The sequence below is a fragment of the Amphiura filiformis genome, chromosome 9 (genome assembly GCF_039555335.1).
Source record: "Amphiura filiformis chromosome 9, Afil_fr2py, whole genome shotgun sequence".
Classification (NCBI taxonomy): Eukaryota; Metazoa; Echinodermata; class Ophiuroidea; order Amphilepidida; family Amphiuridae; genus Amphiura; species Amphiura filiformis.
This window is the reverse complement of record NC_092636.1, coordinates 67,107,191-67,124,420: the sequence shown is the minus strand read 5'-3', so window position 1 is coordinate 67,124,420 and position 17,230 is coordinate 67,107,191. Positions and strand designations below refer to the sequence as shown.

The 17,230-nt window shown below is 36.8% G+C and overlaps 1 protein-coding gene across 1 annotated transcript; it reads right to left on the bottom strand.

Moving 5' to 3' along the window:
* Positions 1-587: 587 nt before the first annotated feature.
* On the bottom strand, positions 588-7,498 carry LOC140160239 (proton-coupled folate transporter-like). Its single transcript, XM_072183515.1, has 6 exons — positions 7,471-7,498; positions 6,165-7,130; positions 4,222-4,353; positions 2,574-2,657; positions 1,354-1,510; positions 588-849 (listed from the first exon to the last, which is right to left on the bottom strand). Exons 1-6 carry the CDS (start codon positions 7,496-7,498, stop codon positions 786-788), a joined length of 1,431 nt encoding a protein of 476 aa, XP_072039616.1. The 3' UTR covers positions 588-785.
* Positions 7,499-17,230: the final 9,732 nt, after the last annotated feature.

Genomic DNA, 17,230 nt, shown 5'->3' with positions numbered 1-17,230 from the left:
AGTATATTTTCTTTATGAGTTGATGGGGCAATAGACACCAATAGGTATTGGATGGTTTAAAACCCGATGACATTTTGCATGGACTGGGAGGGCGAATGTTGATTGGCCACGCCTTTGTACTTTCAGTGCTTTATTCGCTGTCGAAGTAACATAATAATCGGATTAACTACCATAGCAATAGGGTAAAACAATTTTTGAATGTATCGCGCTGCACTACAAGCAGATTGTACTCATCACCTGCGTATGTCTGCAATCATAGATTGAATATAATACCGCTCCTTTCAAATATACTAATCTTACAGGTGCGAGTGATCAGCTTGATATGGCTCAATGTAGAGGTACCGCGTGAACGTACCAGTGCAGCACAGCATATTCAAAAATTGTTTTTAGCCTATTGCTATTGTAGTTTTCCGATTATTACATCACTTCGACGGCGAATAAGGCATCGACAACACTGACTGACATTGAGATGGATTCAAATGAGGTTTTATTGTGACGTGCACAATGTTTAAATAGGCGTATTGCATAACAATAGCTCAGAGGTTAATCCATCTTCTTTGTTATACAATATGCATATTGTGGGTATATTTCTCCAACTTTGTAGCATTGTCTGAACAACAGAAACCCAAAACGGAAAACTTGAAAATGCCTTCGTTACTATGAGGCGCCGGTAATTTTGTTTTGAATATGTCATTATGGTACTCGTATAGGTATATTTCCCATACAGATTGATTTGATAAAGTTTAACAAAAACTAACAATAGACGCCAAGAATGGATGCCGTGATTAGCTGATGTTATCTGTTGTCGTTGAAGGTTTTACGGCTTTCCTGGTGTAAATTACCCAAAGCCTGTAAAAAGTAACAAAACATATAATTTTATTATATCGTACTTCATTTGTGCTGTATACAATTTGAATCAAAATGATAAGTACTCACAGGTTTCCGATGTTAATTTACTTATAAATACTGGTGGGTATCAATCATTTCAATACGAATTAAATGTCAAATATTGTATTAATGTTATTACCAGTAAGTGGTCTATAAAAATACGGTAAATGAAACATAAAATGAAAATGCAGTGGAAACTCATTATAACGAAGTTGTCAGGGACAGAGAAATTAGTTCTTTATATCCAAATTTCGTTACATCAGGGTTGTAAAAACAATAAATAACAAAAGAATTTTGTATCTTGGTTCTGGAAAAATACTTCTTTATAACAGGGTTTTTCTTGTATCCGATTTCGTTATAATGAGGTTTTACTGTGTTTAATTAGTCATGACTGTAACCACGGTAAAGCGACTATCGAACACTCTTTTATCACTTACAGCAGGTATGAGTATTTTAGTTACTTACCATGTAAGTATAATCAGGATAAAAAATATTCCCGCTATGACATAAAATACCAAAGATGGCTGTGTCTTGACAGATGCTGAGTAAATCGAGTTGAGAATCAACGGAGATATCAAGCTTGCTGCACTCTGAACACTGGACTCAACAGCAAAGATGGTTCCTAATACACATAGGGTCACAAAATATGTTGAAAGCTGTTACAATGTTAAACACATCACTATCACACATACCAGGCAAACACCACTACCACGAGATCTCGTTTCATTTATTTAAATTTCAGAAATATGAAAATAAATATAGCTAACAAATGTTAACGTCCACGCATGTTTCATAATTTGGCTGCTTTGATTTGATTTGATGGTGTTTGACAACCATGGATAACTCGGAGCCTATTATAAAGCTTATTTTATTTCCGTTGGAACATCGGGACGGGTTGGGAACAGTCATGGGTTAACACCCTATTGTTCTTGAAACCGACTGCGCGCTACGTCTCCTCCGAAGGATGGAATGCTGCCATGGTTCATACCCAACTCTATATGCACCACGGGGAGAGAGAAGTTACCCATTATTATTCAGATTTCATATTCCAGTCAATATCCCATCAAGTTTTACACTGCCGGGAATCGAGCCGGGGACCTCGTGCACCAGAAGCGAAAATTCTAACCACTGAGCCACGCCCCCCTATTTGCTCAAATGTACGTAAGCTTTATGGTCACACTAACATATCAATTTATTATTTTATGTGAGTAACAATAATGTTTACGAAATTTTTTACGTTCAGAGAAAAGCATGACCTAGCACTGTTTGCACTCAAATATTGAGACAAATAAAGCTAAGAGTATGGTATGGTAAGAGAATGGTATGGTATGATTCTATAATCATGATAAAGAAGATACCAAGGCTTGATACACATGATTCAAGGGGTGACATTTCCGTCCCTTGTGCATGACTTTTCGGGAGGGGGAAAACGATCACAAATTTCATTTTTTTTAATTGTTTTTATTTATATTATTGACTCAAGAACCGCAAGACATATGTAAATATAATGCGATCATTGGTTTCCTTGCGTTAATTTCTATAAGGTTAATGTATTAATATTAATATTAATGTATTAATATTAAGAAATACACCGCAGTTTTTTGTTATATGGCCAAAACTGGAAAATTATGGTTCCTGACATCCCACTCGCCTCTAAATTATTATATGAAGTACATTTTGCCTACCTTGCTCTTGAGGGCTTACAAGTTTTGAAATAATAGAATTCAGAACAGGTCCATCCATGCCTCTTAGACATCCCAAAATGCCACCTATAATAAAACAATTTTTATATTGTAAATGTTAATAACAACTATTATATTGTAAATGTTAATATCACTTCATCAGAAATATACATTTTAGACTCTCTTTAATATCCCACAATTTTATCTCCATTAGGTGTCTTTATATTCGTCTTTTTATTGATCGGTTAGTTTTTTTTTTCAAATCCGACCCATTCCAATGCTTGCAACATTTCTTGTTGAGGTCGCAGTAGATCAAAAGACATTAGATGTGCAGAATAAGATATTGCAACTATTGAAACACAAAATTGTTCAGGTTTAAAATCATGGGTTCTCTTCCATGTGTAAAGATACTTCTTGCTCCTGGACCTGATGGTCTTCCAGCTGAAATTTACTTAACTTTCTTGAATTACATCGCAAAACCTATGCATGACTCTTTTGCAGAATCCTTTATAAAGGGAGAACTTTCTGCAACTCAAAAGCGATCAATTATCAGACTCATTTAATACAAAAAAGATGATAAAAAACTTCTAAAAAACTTGCGTCCTATAGTCTTCTGAATACTGATTATAAAATGTTAACGGCTGCTCTTGCTAAAAGTCTTCAAAATATTCTACCAAAAATAATAAATTCAGATCAATCTGCATATATTAAAGGGAGATTCATAGGACAGAACATTAGATTAGTCAATGATATCATTGAGTTGTCTCGGGAACAAAATACCAGACTTTGAAAAGGCTTTCGATAGCCTAAAGAGAAATTTCATGTTTGGAGTGTTGGAAAAATTTAACTTTGGCTCTAATTTCGTAAAAATGGCAAACTGTATATATAGAAGGTGCATTAATTGCGCTACAAACAAAAGTTGGAACTCTGAATACTTCAATATCTCGCATGGTATTCGTCAAGGCACTCCTTTTCGTCATTTCGGTGGAGAGTTTAGCATGTAATATAAGACATAATAAAAATATCAAAGGTTTTCAATTATCTAGTAGACTTTGTCACAGAGGTAAAATTTAAAAAAAAGCAAACAAATAAGTGTTACAACACCAATATATTGGTGGTGCGAAGTGATGTGATGCTGGTTTCAAAGTGTCATGCCGCTTGCCGCTTTGATGATGACATCAGTATACTTCAGTACGTAATAGAGCCAGCAACGCCAACAGTGACCAGCGGCAAGCCGATTTATCGATCACTTTACCGGTACACCACCCTAAGCCATAAATTCACCTAGCCACATTTCCCTTAAATGAAATCAGTGTTTACACAATAAATAATTCATTGAAACCACCCCACTCGGCTATTTCTAAAAGATAATCAGGCTTCCATCGCCGGTGCAATAAATTATCATCAAATAATTTTTACAACACTTTTAGAAACATTTCATTATGGCGTATACTGCTGTATTTCACCGGTTTGCCCAAAGCGGCAAGTCGCTGGGAGTTGAATTAACTTGGAAGCGTTTGCTTGTGACGTACATGACGTATGGCACATGATACACAACTGACCAGTTGACAAAAAGCACGCAGCTCAGAGTCACTATGAAACCAGCATAAGGCGGAAACTCTTGCGAATGGGAAGAATTACAGAATCATACCTAGAAAGAACAGAGCCGTTGTTGGCGCCCAAGCTAAAAACAGATTACTTAACCCACCAAAGAGATAAGCAATCTGCAATATCCAATGGTCTTGGAGACAGAGAGAAAATAATTTACTGCCAAATAATAAACCTGCAAAACATTATAAAAAGAAAACAAACGAACATAGAGATTTAACTCTTGATCACAATACAAAATATTTACCTCCGAAATTTTCAGCTGTTGATACTACAGCTTTCTTCAGCGGACTGACCCGATCGAGCACACTTGAAGTGTGACGTAATGATCGGGTCATAGACATTGGCAGCTTGTAACGCCCTCCGTCCTTGTTGAGGGCGTTACAAGCTGCCAAAGGTCTATGACCCGATCATTACGTCACACTTCAAGTGTGCTCGATCGGGTCAGTCCGCTGAAGAAAGCTGTAGCAGGGCAGCGACACTACCTAATTTGCATATCCAAATGACCCGTCTCCTCCGCAGCCAATTTGGTTCCGCTCCATCGAAATCAAGCTGGTCACGGAGGAGACTACCCTCCTTTGTGTTTGTTCATTTGTGTATGGAGAGCTCTTTTTGGAGTCCGGAATGACTTAGGCTACGCTCTCAGCTAGAGTCCGACGCTGCATTGCACTGGAAATACCTTTTCTGTGAAATCGCTATAGAGCCAACCGGGAGCACGTATTCGTTTTGAAAATATAGCATTAAAATTAGTATCACCCTTGTGGCCCCCGTGCAGTGAAAAACCTTAATTCTTTCATTAAAAGGAAATGAAAATAAAAAAAAACCACGGATCTACCTGTGCACCAATAAAATTGGCACAGCAATTTGTCTCAAATATGAATGAATTTTAAGAAACATACGGGGTATGATGAACATTGACCTGACGCCATGATAGTAGGATCTATTAGTCGTTTTATATACAATGTATATACCGTATTGTCATAATACCAATATTTGTCATTATATATAATGAGTAATATTTAGCAACGTAAATGTGCAGTTCATATGCACAAACGAATACTGATCTTTATGATATTCAGGTTTTGTACATCACATATAACATGTCACATAGGAGGTCATACGTGTTGACCTTCATCTATTGTATTTGTTCATCTGTGTATGGAGAGGATTAGCGCCATTAAACGCCATTAAAACTCCATCAGTATTAGGGCGTAGTTCAGTGAACTCACCGGATTGCTATTCCAAGTACTTTGATAATACAGATAATATGTATTAATGGGTCGGGGCGATTGCATTGAAAAACCTAATAAATTATTCATAACAGTTACGTAATCAATCGATAGTGCGGACACTTTTCATTTGCAAACCACCAAAATTTGTGATCTTTTAGCGTTGGAAAAGAAACCACGTGAATAGAGTGCCCTCTCAAGAATATCAACTCTCTGGCTGTAGTATCAACAGCTGAAAATGTCGGAGGTAAATATTTTGTATTGTGATCAAGAGTTAAATCTTTCTATATATGGATTACCAATACAGATGAACTTTCATGCTAAACCGAACATATAATTTAAAACTATTACCATGCATTTCATAGAAACATGAAACGAGAGCTCGTAATACCCAGACAGACACAGTCTAAGCACACCAATACGAAGAACATTAGCATTTTTACTATTGTATTCAATACCATGCTCAAGCTCTACATACTGTCACACAAACCATATAACATTATAGAAACAAGTACAAACACATACATTCAACAAGATTTTAACCAATTTACTGTGTTGTTACTAAAACGTAGCCAACAAAAAAGAAAATCATATTATTTTGACCAGTGGAGCTGCTGATATATTTTTTAAAATTTGTAATAATCAAGTTTTTACAATCTTGGTAGAACATTTTAACACAATCTTATATCAAATAAAGTTCAGAATACTTTAACAGCTTTTAACGTTTAGGTAGAATAACAAAATAAGTACCACTTACCAATGGCCCCGAATACCATAAACACTACGCTATAGTACCCATAAATGACGGACGACCAACAGAATGGTGGACCTAATCCATAAATACCGTAAATCATGGTTGCACCCGTAGACATTTGAAATATATCAGTGAAAAAATATATTGTAAGAATGATCAAGAGTCGATATCTTCGGTTTTGATCATTTACAGCAAATGACTTGTACAAATCATGAAAGAGTTCTCTTGCACCAATCGGTTTTGAAGTTTTATTGGGCTCAACACTGTCAAGAAGAACACGTGGAATTGTTAGATATAAAATTGCCGCAATAAGCAAGGCAACTGAGAGCCACGCGACAGGGATAAATCCATAGGCTTGAATTATATACCCTATTGGTATCTGAACGATTCCTACTGCACTAAAATACACTGATTGCAGTACTGCAAGTCGTACAAGCCTAGCCTTCTTCGTACTAACATCTGATATATAAGCATAAGAGCCTGCGATGAAGAAACATATCTGTCCGCCTAAACCTTCTACCAAATTGGCAATAGCGAGAACTAGCAATGGAAGGCGAAGATATAGGATTAGTAGAAGCAGAATGCAAAATACAACGTGAGCTATGATTGGTATGGCAAAATTGAGCTTTCTTCCGAGACGATCGCTCAAAACACCGTAGAAAGGTGCGAGAAAGACAACGGGTAGAAAGGAAAGAGACGTGTTAATCATAGTCCATGTAGCCATGTCAGCAGCGATCTCTTGCTGTATTATGTAATCTGGATCACTGGTATTCATATTGTTGCATGTCCCATTTATATCATCATCTTTGGATAGAGTATAATTACGATCTTGTGCTAGTCTTTCCTCTATGTACTGAGGTTGAAGAGCAACAGCAGCACCTATCGAAGCCGCGAAGAAAAAGGCCAATGGTTCGACGGTAACGAGCCGTTTTTTCGGCAACTCCTTTGAAGATGGTAGTAGAGGTGTACCTGAAGAGACACATTATTTGAAAAAATTACAATAATTGTCACTTTTATCTGATTATAAACCACACTTATCTTATTGGATACGATTGGCAAAAAAAAATTAAAGGTTGTTCACCATACAGCCTTCGTAAATTTGGGCGCAGAAAATAACCCGGCGAATTTTTAAATCGCTCAATATTTTTCCTAAACATTGGAACATGATTTGCTACATTACAAATAATAGGCCCAAATAGGAATCAGGTTTAACTCTCTGTTTTTAAACCTGTCCTCGTGTATTTAATTGAGTGTAGTTATACAGGTCAATTTCGAATTTCGAAACACGTTCCTTTGCTCTGAAAGTCACATGGGATTCCTATTTTGTCGGTGTCCATTCCTATGGGGAATCATGCGCCACATTATTTGGTTATTCATCTCATCCTCTCCCTGTCTATGCATATAACAATAATTGAACATTTTAAAATACATCTTTAATATAACTTTTAACCTCTCACCTTCGTCCTCGTTCGCTTCCGGCTTTGCTTTGGTGTCGGAAAACATTTTGGGAAATCTTGCACCAACGACTTTATAATGTCATCTACATTGACGGAGAAACAAAATGTTATTATTAAACAATAAACTGGCTCATATCACATTATTTAGAGGTTAATGACTGCGCATCAGTTGTTTTGAGGGTATTGTGAAATATCTAAACATTGTGATTTGGAACTGAGGGCGCAGCCCCGAGGGATATTTCGAGGTCCAAAGCACAATGTTTATATATTTCACAATACCCGAAAAATCACTGATGCAAAGTCATTAAACTCATTCATAACCGTCACCTTTTTTTAAATTCAATTTATGTCACACTTTCTTATTTCAATTTGAAAACAGAACACAATTTTAACTTTATCTGTCGTTTTCTTTTAAAAAAAAAACATTTGCGATATAATACACATTTTATGGCAAATGATTATTTTGATATTTAACAGTCCTCGAAGTAAACTTTATAAATCCAATTGATACGTACTTATAGTGTATGCAGCTGGGATGAAAAGCCAACAATCAATTGAAATTTTGATCTTTCGTATTGAAGATATGGATTTATTTCCATAAAAGACCGGTGTCTTTTTTTGGTATTTTTGGGAAAAAATCCACTTTATATAAATGCAATGTGAACAATAGCCCAATAGGAATTACCATGTCAAGCACAACGGGGCACTAAATTAGTAATCCTTATGGGCCAATTAGTGGTTCACAGCAGCTTGGGAGAGTGATACGAACCCTCTGCTAAATCATAATCCCGAAATTTGTTGATATACACGGCTCTTGAAGGATTGACCTCCATAATCAGTGATCTCTCCAACTACACAGTTTGGGATTCCATTCCAAACAAGGACTGCAACATGGACGAAAGTTCTGCTGGTTAACAAGGCCTTGTACTGTGGCTCTCCCTTTTACATCAAGCTTGTTTGCCACCCTCCTTCATGTCCTTAGTGCTCCAAGCTTCTAGCTAGCTCTGGCAGCAGTGTTGGAAATGTACTTAGCCCAGGTGAGTTTCGAATCAATAGTGACACCTAAGATTTCCAACTCATTCATCTCTGCCAGTTTGTTGTTACCAAAATAAAGGTCTAGTCTAGTTGGATTCATCTTTCTTGAGATAGTCAGGGCTTTACACTTCGAGGGCTCGAAGGTGACTTTCCACTTGTCTGCCCAAATCCTCATTCTCTCCAGGTCCTGGTTTAGGCTCGTTGTTGCAACCATGTTGTCACCACTTAATCTGATCTCGCATACATACAGATACAGGATGTTCTCGCATTCATCTCCCAGATCATCAATGAAGACAGTGAATAGCAGCGGGCCCAGGATTGAGCCTTGTGGTATAGAGGCATTGATGGAGGTACTGTTTGAGGATTGGCCAGATAGAACCACTTTGATGGACAGGTTGGATAGGTAGCTCTCAATCCAGGTCAGAAGCTCCAGAAACTCCTCTGCCTTTCAGCTTGGAGCAAAGTCCTTTATGCCATTCCTTGTCAAATGATCATTTGATGTCAAAAGGCAATTAGACGCACTTCCTGACTTTTGTGTAGAGCGTTGGACCATTGCTGAGAGAGGATGGTTAAGATGTTAGCTATGCTGTGATGAAGTATAAAGCCAAAATGCCTGTCTGATATGAGATGGTGCTGCAACAGGTACTTCGATTAATTCTGAAACTGCTTCTGTACCACTGCCTCCATAATCTTGCTGATGTTGCTGAGAAGAGAGACAGGGCGGCACATGGATGGATTGGACTTTGAATCCTCTTATGGACCCGGATAACTGAAACACACTTCCACTGGATGGGAAACGCTCCCTTTGCGAAGCACAGTTCAAGTAGGCGGCTGAGAGTTCTTGCTAATTCAGCACTGCACTCTTTCAGGATTCTATTGGGGATCTCATCATGTCCATTAACTTTATCAGATTCTAATTTTTGCAAGAGCCTCCGGATATCCTTGGCTTTGAAAAATATGGTGTCCTTAGAATTTGGGAGTATCACATTCATTTCTGGAGTAGGTTCTTCTGCATTCTCAAGTTAGAATTTCTTAGCAAAGGTCTGTCATGGTATTCCAGACTTTTCCTTTGCCGTGGTCTAGACCTAGTTTTGATCTTTTATTACAGGTACGTCGTATGTCTGCCCTAGCTTTTCTTCCAGACAGAGTGTTAACTGTGTTCCACCACCGTTTTTCCTGCTCAGGCTTCCATCTGAAAGCTCTTCCCTCAGCTTATTGTTGTACTTCCTTCTGGCTTGTTTCTCAACCTGATTGTATTCCCGTCTGGCTTCTGCAAACTTATTCTTGTTTTCCTTAGTGTTGTTTTTCTTTAACTTCTTGAACAGGCAACGCTTCCTATTTGCAGCTCTCTTGCAGCTGTCATCAAACCAAACTTTGTCGCCAGCTTTTTTGGTGACAAACTTACTCGATATCTTCAATACGAAAGGTCAACATTTTCAATTGATCGTCAGCTTTTCATCCCAGCTACATACACTTTAAGTATGCCTACATATCATTAGATTTTATAGAAAGTTTACTTCGAGGACTGTTAAATATCAAAAATTAACAAATATCAAATTTTAATAATTTATCGTAAAATTTTTATTATATCGCGAATAATCAAAATTATTTGATATCAGAACGATATTCCTCGTATTCAGAATTCAATTCGATATATCTGATGTGCTCTCATGTCCCACAAAAAGACTGTAAAAAAGATTTATGTAAAATGTCTTCTTTTGTCTGAAGCCCGTGGTAGTCCTTCAATAAGTACCTCGGCTATTGGTTGGGGGGGGGGGGGTGCGAAGCCGAAGGCCGAGATTTTAAACCTCAGCCGATCGTCAGTCATTCTTGAAGGACTACCCTGGGATTGCTAATATCATAGATTATCATTTTTTGATACTAATATTGAACGACATATTACAAACGGGCCGGGGTATCAAAATGTTCAATTATGTGATGAATAGTTCTGAAGCTATCGGCTGCGTTACATTTGTTAAGGTTTTATGTGATGTAATATGATAATAAAATAATAATACAGTTCACCGCGGAGGTCAGTGAATAGTAATTCCCCTATAGACGAATCCAAGTAGCCAAGTCATGGTCAGGATTTGGTCGGACATCTTTGGGTAGCCGCTAGCACCAACCTGGTGCTTTGAGCGTCAATTGTGCAAATAAAAGCCGCCTAACACCTAGAGAAGATGCAAGGACGAGGATGGTTAATAGAATAATAGCTAATAATATATATAATGGAGATAATTCCGCAGGTAATCTCTTCGCATCTATTCATACATATAGTCCTTTTGTTCGCAAGTACATCAATGTATAGATACCGCGTGTAGTTAATCCGATTATTATGTCACTTCAACAGCGAATAGACCATGCTGTGTGTTTTGTCGAAGGGAACTGTATTGTGTTATTCTTTTGTCTGCCTGTGTTTTCGCGGAAGGTGTAAAACGGGTGATGGAATGCAGTTTAAAATTTCCGCCAAGGCCGAATCATTTCACATTTTGAGTGCATTGTAGCCGACGGCTACCCAACTAAAGGCTGCTAGTCAGGTGTAGGAATGCGTGTATTTGGATTCGTCTATAGAATAGTGAAGTTGCGAATATAAACTGCTCAAATAAAGAAAGTCCGCAGTCATGTAACCTGTCCTACACCAAAACCTGATCTTGTTATGACAAGATAATTGATAAGATCGTGTGCAGAATCTTGTTAGCTCCAATTTGATACCAAATTTGCTACCAAACACTCTAAATTCAGAGAGATTGATACCAGTATATGAAATTTGGTGCATTTTCAAAAGTTGCAAAAACGGACCACGCGGACCTGTAGAGGTGAATGGCAGAGCACGACCATTGACATAGCCCGAAACAACCGCTAGGTCATATCGATCGCATCATGCCCTAGTATTCATCATAAAGCACTGTAGCAATCCATGCGTTTTAAATTAACAATTGAATAAAGCGCGCACTTCAGGATAGTCGACAGGGGCCCATCGTGGGCAAGCAAGCTTGACCACGTTGCCACGCTAAGCAATTTCGACCGCGTGCATAGTTTGATTTGCAACTTTTTAAAATGTACCAAATGCCATAAACTGGTATCAATCTTTGTCACTTTTGAGTATTTGGTAGCAAATTTGGTATCAACTTGGAGATAACAAGATTCTGCACACGACCGCATCAATCAAATTGTCATAACAATATCAGGTTTTGGTGGAGGACAGGATACATGACTGCGGACTTTCTTTATTTGAGCAGTTTAGTTTCTAGAAGTGCATACACATGCAGCTATGAAATATAAACACGGTTATGTACTTACATTTGAAGTCAGCAGCTAAATACTTTCTACAGCTTCTCTCCGTAAACCGGGCCGTCACAGTATGACCAATTATTCCACGGTATGACTTTCTCGTTGGGAATTAAATTATTGTATTTCTATACACATGTATTGCCATGATTTTTTTTGTGAATACGGTCAGGGTCACTGATTTACTTAAATAGTTTTATAGCACACACACGGCAGACCTGATAGCACGGGTAGCCAAGGTAATCCCCGGCGATTTCCATGTATGTACAATCACGATGGTATACAAAATCATACACTATGATAAAATATACAAATTCGAGTAATGCATGTAAATGTTTGCTTCCTGTGCTGCAAGACATTGGAAGCACGTACTAACATTTAAACGAGTTTAATCATAGACAGTAGAGAGAACTGTGTATGGTTTTAATAATTCACTATTGTCAATTGACCTGACCTGACTTGAAATCTGATCTTGTAGGCCTATAGAAAATGTATTTGATCAATGAAATAATTTTTGCACTTTGATAAATATTAATTATAGGGGAATATAAATCACAATGTAGGAGAAAATTGATGTATTGTTTTTAAAACTAATTTAGAAATCGCGTTTAATATCGTATGGGGCTAACTGAATGGAAAGGAGAGAAACCCGGGGTTAAAGAAACTAATTATGGGATCGACCGTTCACAAACACTTGTGGGGGAGGGCTGATGCAAAAAAAGGGGGGGGGGCTGAAATTATTTTATACCTTTTAAAAGGTCTTAAAAATTACCTTAATTTTTTCTCGTGGAAAATGAGTTAACACTATATTGTATGGGTTGACGTTCATATTTCATGTCTAAAGAAGGGGGCACTGAAAATTATTTTAGGTCCGAAGGGGGGGGCTAAAAAGACAAGTGTTTCTGAACGGAATAAATTTGTTATGCACTTTGTTGCCTAGTAGTAGTAGAAGTTAAAATGCATTTTAATCTTTTTTTTTTTTCTAAACTATAATTGCATAGCTAATCTTAATAAGCTTAGTAATTACGGATTTAGCTTTTAATTAATGCAGTGGAATGTGTGTCATGCAATACAATGGCCCGTAATAAGAAGCTCATAGCCTGCTTTTGACCAAATTTTGCTCAACAAGGTCTCGAAATTTTCGGCGAAAAAGGGAAATTTAATTTTGTTCTTGTGACCTCACCTAGGGGAGCACAAAAGGTACCCATGACCAATGGTAGAACAACATCCAAGAGGTTGGGTCCAGGCACACACAAAAACGTTCTTAAACGTTTATTCAAAAAATTGAATGTCGAGTTGTATAAAGATCGGACGGTGACGTTTCTGAAATTGTTAAGATATCCAGAGGAATTAAACAAGGAGATACGTTGTCACCAAAGATATTCACAGCAGCTATGCAGGCTATCTTCAAAAAACTACCTTTGGATGAAAGAGGAATCAATATTGATGGAGACAAATTAACAGACCTCCGATTTGCAGATGACGTTGCCCTTGACGTTGACGTTGACCTCAACAGTGAAGGACATGGAAACACAACTTAATGACTTGAATAAAGAAAGCAATAAGGTGGGATTGCAAATGCACAAAGGAAAAACAAAATATATGACAAATATGGCAACAGATGAAAAGATCATTATTGAAGATCAGGAAATTGAAAGAGCCGAGGATTATAAATATCTGGGCCAAACACTGAGGTTAAAGGATTGTTCGAAGGAAGAAGTATTGGCAATGATTGAGAAGGATAAAAGCAGGATGGAGCTGCTTTGGAAGACATAAAGCAATTTTATGCAACAGAAATATACCCATGTCACTCAGAACGCCATGTATTGGGCCCAAGAGAGTAAAATTGTGCGATGTCTGTTGTCTATCACACAAAAATTCGTATCGTTTATTCGGGCGTTTATTCTATAAACCAACCCAGGAACTGGATCATGAGAATAAATGGTAATTTCATTTCGAACAATGTCCAAACAACAATGTTATTTGTTTAGGAACCTCAGTCGGCATTTGAAAGTTCAGCTGGGAAAAAATCAGACAAATAAGCTAACTCCAGTTCTTCAGAATCATCCTCACCGTTTCAATCTGGGGAATTTCTTCTGTTGTGATTCATATTTGCAATAGAAAGGAATCTAATGTCTATACACATTATTTAGTTTGAACGGTGAAAATGCAACAACATACTTAAAACTTTGTATGTAAAACTATACTTCTGGAATCCGAATACCAAGTTTTTCGATACAATGTTCTGAATGTAAAATATAAAGATAAATATAAGAAGATGTAATATTTAACAATAAATCAGAAGATTTCCCTTGATCAAGTGTTTTTCAAAGTTAACTGGTATTGTAGAAATTACAAGTTGCAACAGTTGCATCACATCTACCAATCAAAAGGAAGAATATGCCTTCATGTTCAACAAACAGAAATTAATTATCCTCCAGATGCCGATCTCCGCAAGAGATGTGTCAATCGGTCGTTTTAAGTTATGAGTTTCAGGATTGGGTTTGGTTTTGGTCACGTGGTTTCCTATTATCCTGCCTAAGCTCTTGACTGACGTCATTACCGATGTCTGTACCCTTTGTTAGAAACTTAAAACTTATAGGAAGCAGTTTTGATTTTCATTTCAGTTTGTTACATAAATCACTGAGCGAAAAGCGGTTGGTATTTGCCCAATGAGGTAGTGGCACTTTCCCCAACGCAACAAAAAGCGCTCTACCTCATTGGGTAAAAAACAATCTTTGTCGCTCAAAGATTGGTTTAAGGGATCTAAAATGAGCGTTTATTGCGTTTCGACAGTATTTTATGTGGGACATGAGAGCACCTCAGACCTATCGAATTGCATTCTGAATACGAAGCATGTCTTTCTGATATCAAATAATTTTCATTTTTGAAAATCACAATATAATACAAATTTTATGACAAATTATAAAAATTTGATATTTTTCAAATTTTGATATATAACAGTCCTCGAAGTAAATTATATAAATCTAATGATATATTCTTAAAGTGTATGTAGCAGGGAGGAAAAGCCGACGGTCAATTGAAAATGTTGTCCTTTTATATTGAAGATATGGATTTTTTCTCCAAAAGACCTTATTTTTGTTTGGTGTTTTGGGAAAAAAATCCATATCTTCAATACGAAAGGTCAAAATTTTCAATTGATCGTCGGCTTTTTATCCCACCTACATACACTTTAAGTATAAATCATCAGATTTATAAAGTTTACTTCAAGTACTGTTAAATATCAAAAATATAAATTTTTAATGATTTGCCATAAAATGTGTATTAAATTGCGAATTTCAAAAATCAAAATTATTTGATATCAGAATGACATTCTTCGTATTCAGAATGCAATTCGATATGTCTGATGTGCTCTAATGTCCCAAAATAAATACTGTCCAAACGTTCATACCCCAGCCCTTAAATGTAGTATAAATTCAGCTTTAGATGTTATAATTGCAGACAAGTTCTGCCCCTCTTTTTAATCACCTAATTTTTGGTTTCCGAACAAAAGAGAACCGAAAACTCATAACTTGAAACGAGGGAATGTGACAATCCAACAAAACATCACAACCTGAGATTAGATCATAGCCCACGTGTGTACATCGCACATATGCATGTTATATACCATTATTGTCATGTTATGTGTGCACGTTGTAAATGTAAACCATACAAGTGGTATAATTTCTTAAGCTATCAAATAACAGGTGATCCATCCTGTGGCCTTTTGATCTCTTCAGGGGTAATATCTGAGCAAGCACGATGCTGTTCACACCGTCGAAGGAAACCTTTTCAAGGGAAAGCCTCAAGGACGACCATTATAATTATCACTGCGCAACATTGGAAGTGTACGCAAATATTTGACCAGAGATGCAGCAGAAACTCTCACTCATGCTTTTGTGACGCTCTCCTAAATGGTCTGCCAGATAAGCAACTTAATAGGCTCCAGAGACTACAAAACATTGCTGCACGCATCATAACTTACAACAAAAGTCTGTCCACATCACACCTGTGTTAGCTGGCTTTACATTGGTTACCTGTTAAACAACGAGTGTCTTTCAAAGTTTGTTTGATCTTGTTCAAATGCATCCATGGTCAGGCACCCCTCAACTTGAGTGATCTAGTTGATGCTTTCACTCCGGATAAAGCTGGATTGAGATCAACGGACAGTGGACGCCTGCTGGAGCTTCGCACAAGAACCCTATGGGGAGATAAATCCTTCGAAGTTGGTGCACCTAAACTAGGGAACACACTGCCTGTAGCACTAAGAACATGTGACAATATCACAACTTTCAAATCTGGACTTAAGACCCATCTGTACAATGAGGCATTCAAAGAGTGACTCTTTTAGTATTTGACTGTTTTTCTTATGAACTGTGTCACTATGTTGATATACTTTTCTCTGATCTTTTGAACTTGTTGTGTCAAGCGCCATTGAGCGTCGAAAGGCGGATACCGGCGCTATATCAAATCGTTATTATTATTATTATTATTATTATTATTATTATTATTATTATTATTATTATTATTATCATTATTATTATTATTATTATTATTATTATTATTATTATTATTATTATTATTATTATTATTATTATTATTATTATATGAGAGGCGGTTATTTTTAAACCTCCCAAGGACAGTTTTGATGAACCACTGTTTCCACATTTGATGGCTTTCTATCTGTCTGGGCCGATATTCATAAAGCCTTGCTAAATTAGCAACCAACTAGTGCTTAGCAAGATGCTAAATCCACTAGTTGATAGCTACGTAGCAATCAACTAATTTCTTATTCATAAAACCTTGCTAAACACTTTGCTAACTAGCTATCAACTAGAAATATTTAGCTGATAACTTATTTGGGTGTTTTGGGTGCTATGGCCTTCAACAGTTGTGTAACATCTAATACAATAGGCTTATATAATACATGTCTATTATACTTGAGCTCTGAACCACAGTCAAAATGATCAAAATGTAATGACTCATTGCTGATGGTCTTCATTGAGATTTCGTTAATAAAATTACATGTGTATTTTGTAAGCTATATAGGCCTACAAGGTTGTTACGGCAAATCATAACAAAATGTCCACCATGAGTAAGCCAAGCATGATTTATCTTTATCAAATTGACATATAATTTGTTATTGAAAATAAGTCATGCATCTTTACCAAAGAGAACATTGGTAACATGTCTCCAAAATATATATTTTACGTATCAAACAATTGAACAGAATTGCTTCGATTGAACATATCTGCTTAACTAAAGATTACTTGCTATATCATAATCATT

Bases quoted from the DNA above. Each gene is read 5' to 3' on its own strand.
- LOC140160239 (XM_072183515.1), bottom strand. From the start codon at position 7,498: ATGGACACCGACAAAATAGGAATCCCAT. The intron at 7,131-7,470 runs GTGACTTTCAGA...GTGTCTCTTCAG, and splicing joins CGACAAAATAGGAATCCCAT to GTACACCTCTACTACCATCT. The intron at 850-1,353 runs GTAAGTAACTAA...TACTTTTTACAG, and splicing joins ATCCTGATTATACTTACATG to GCTTTGGGTAATTTACACCA.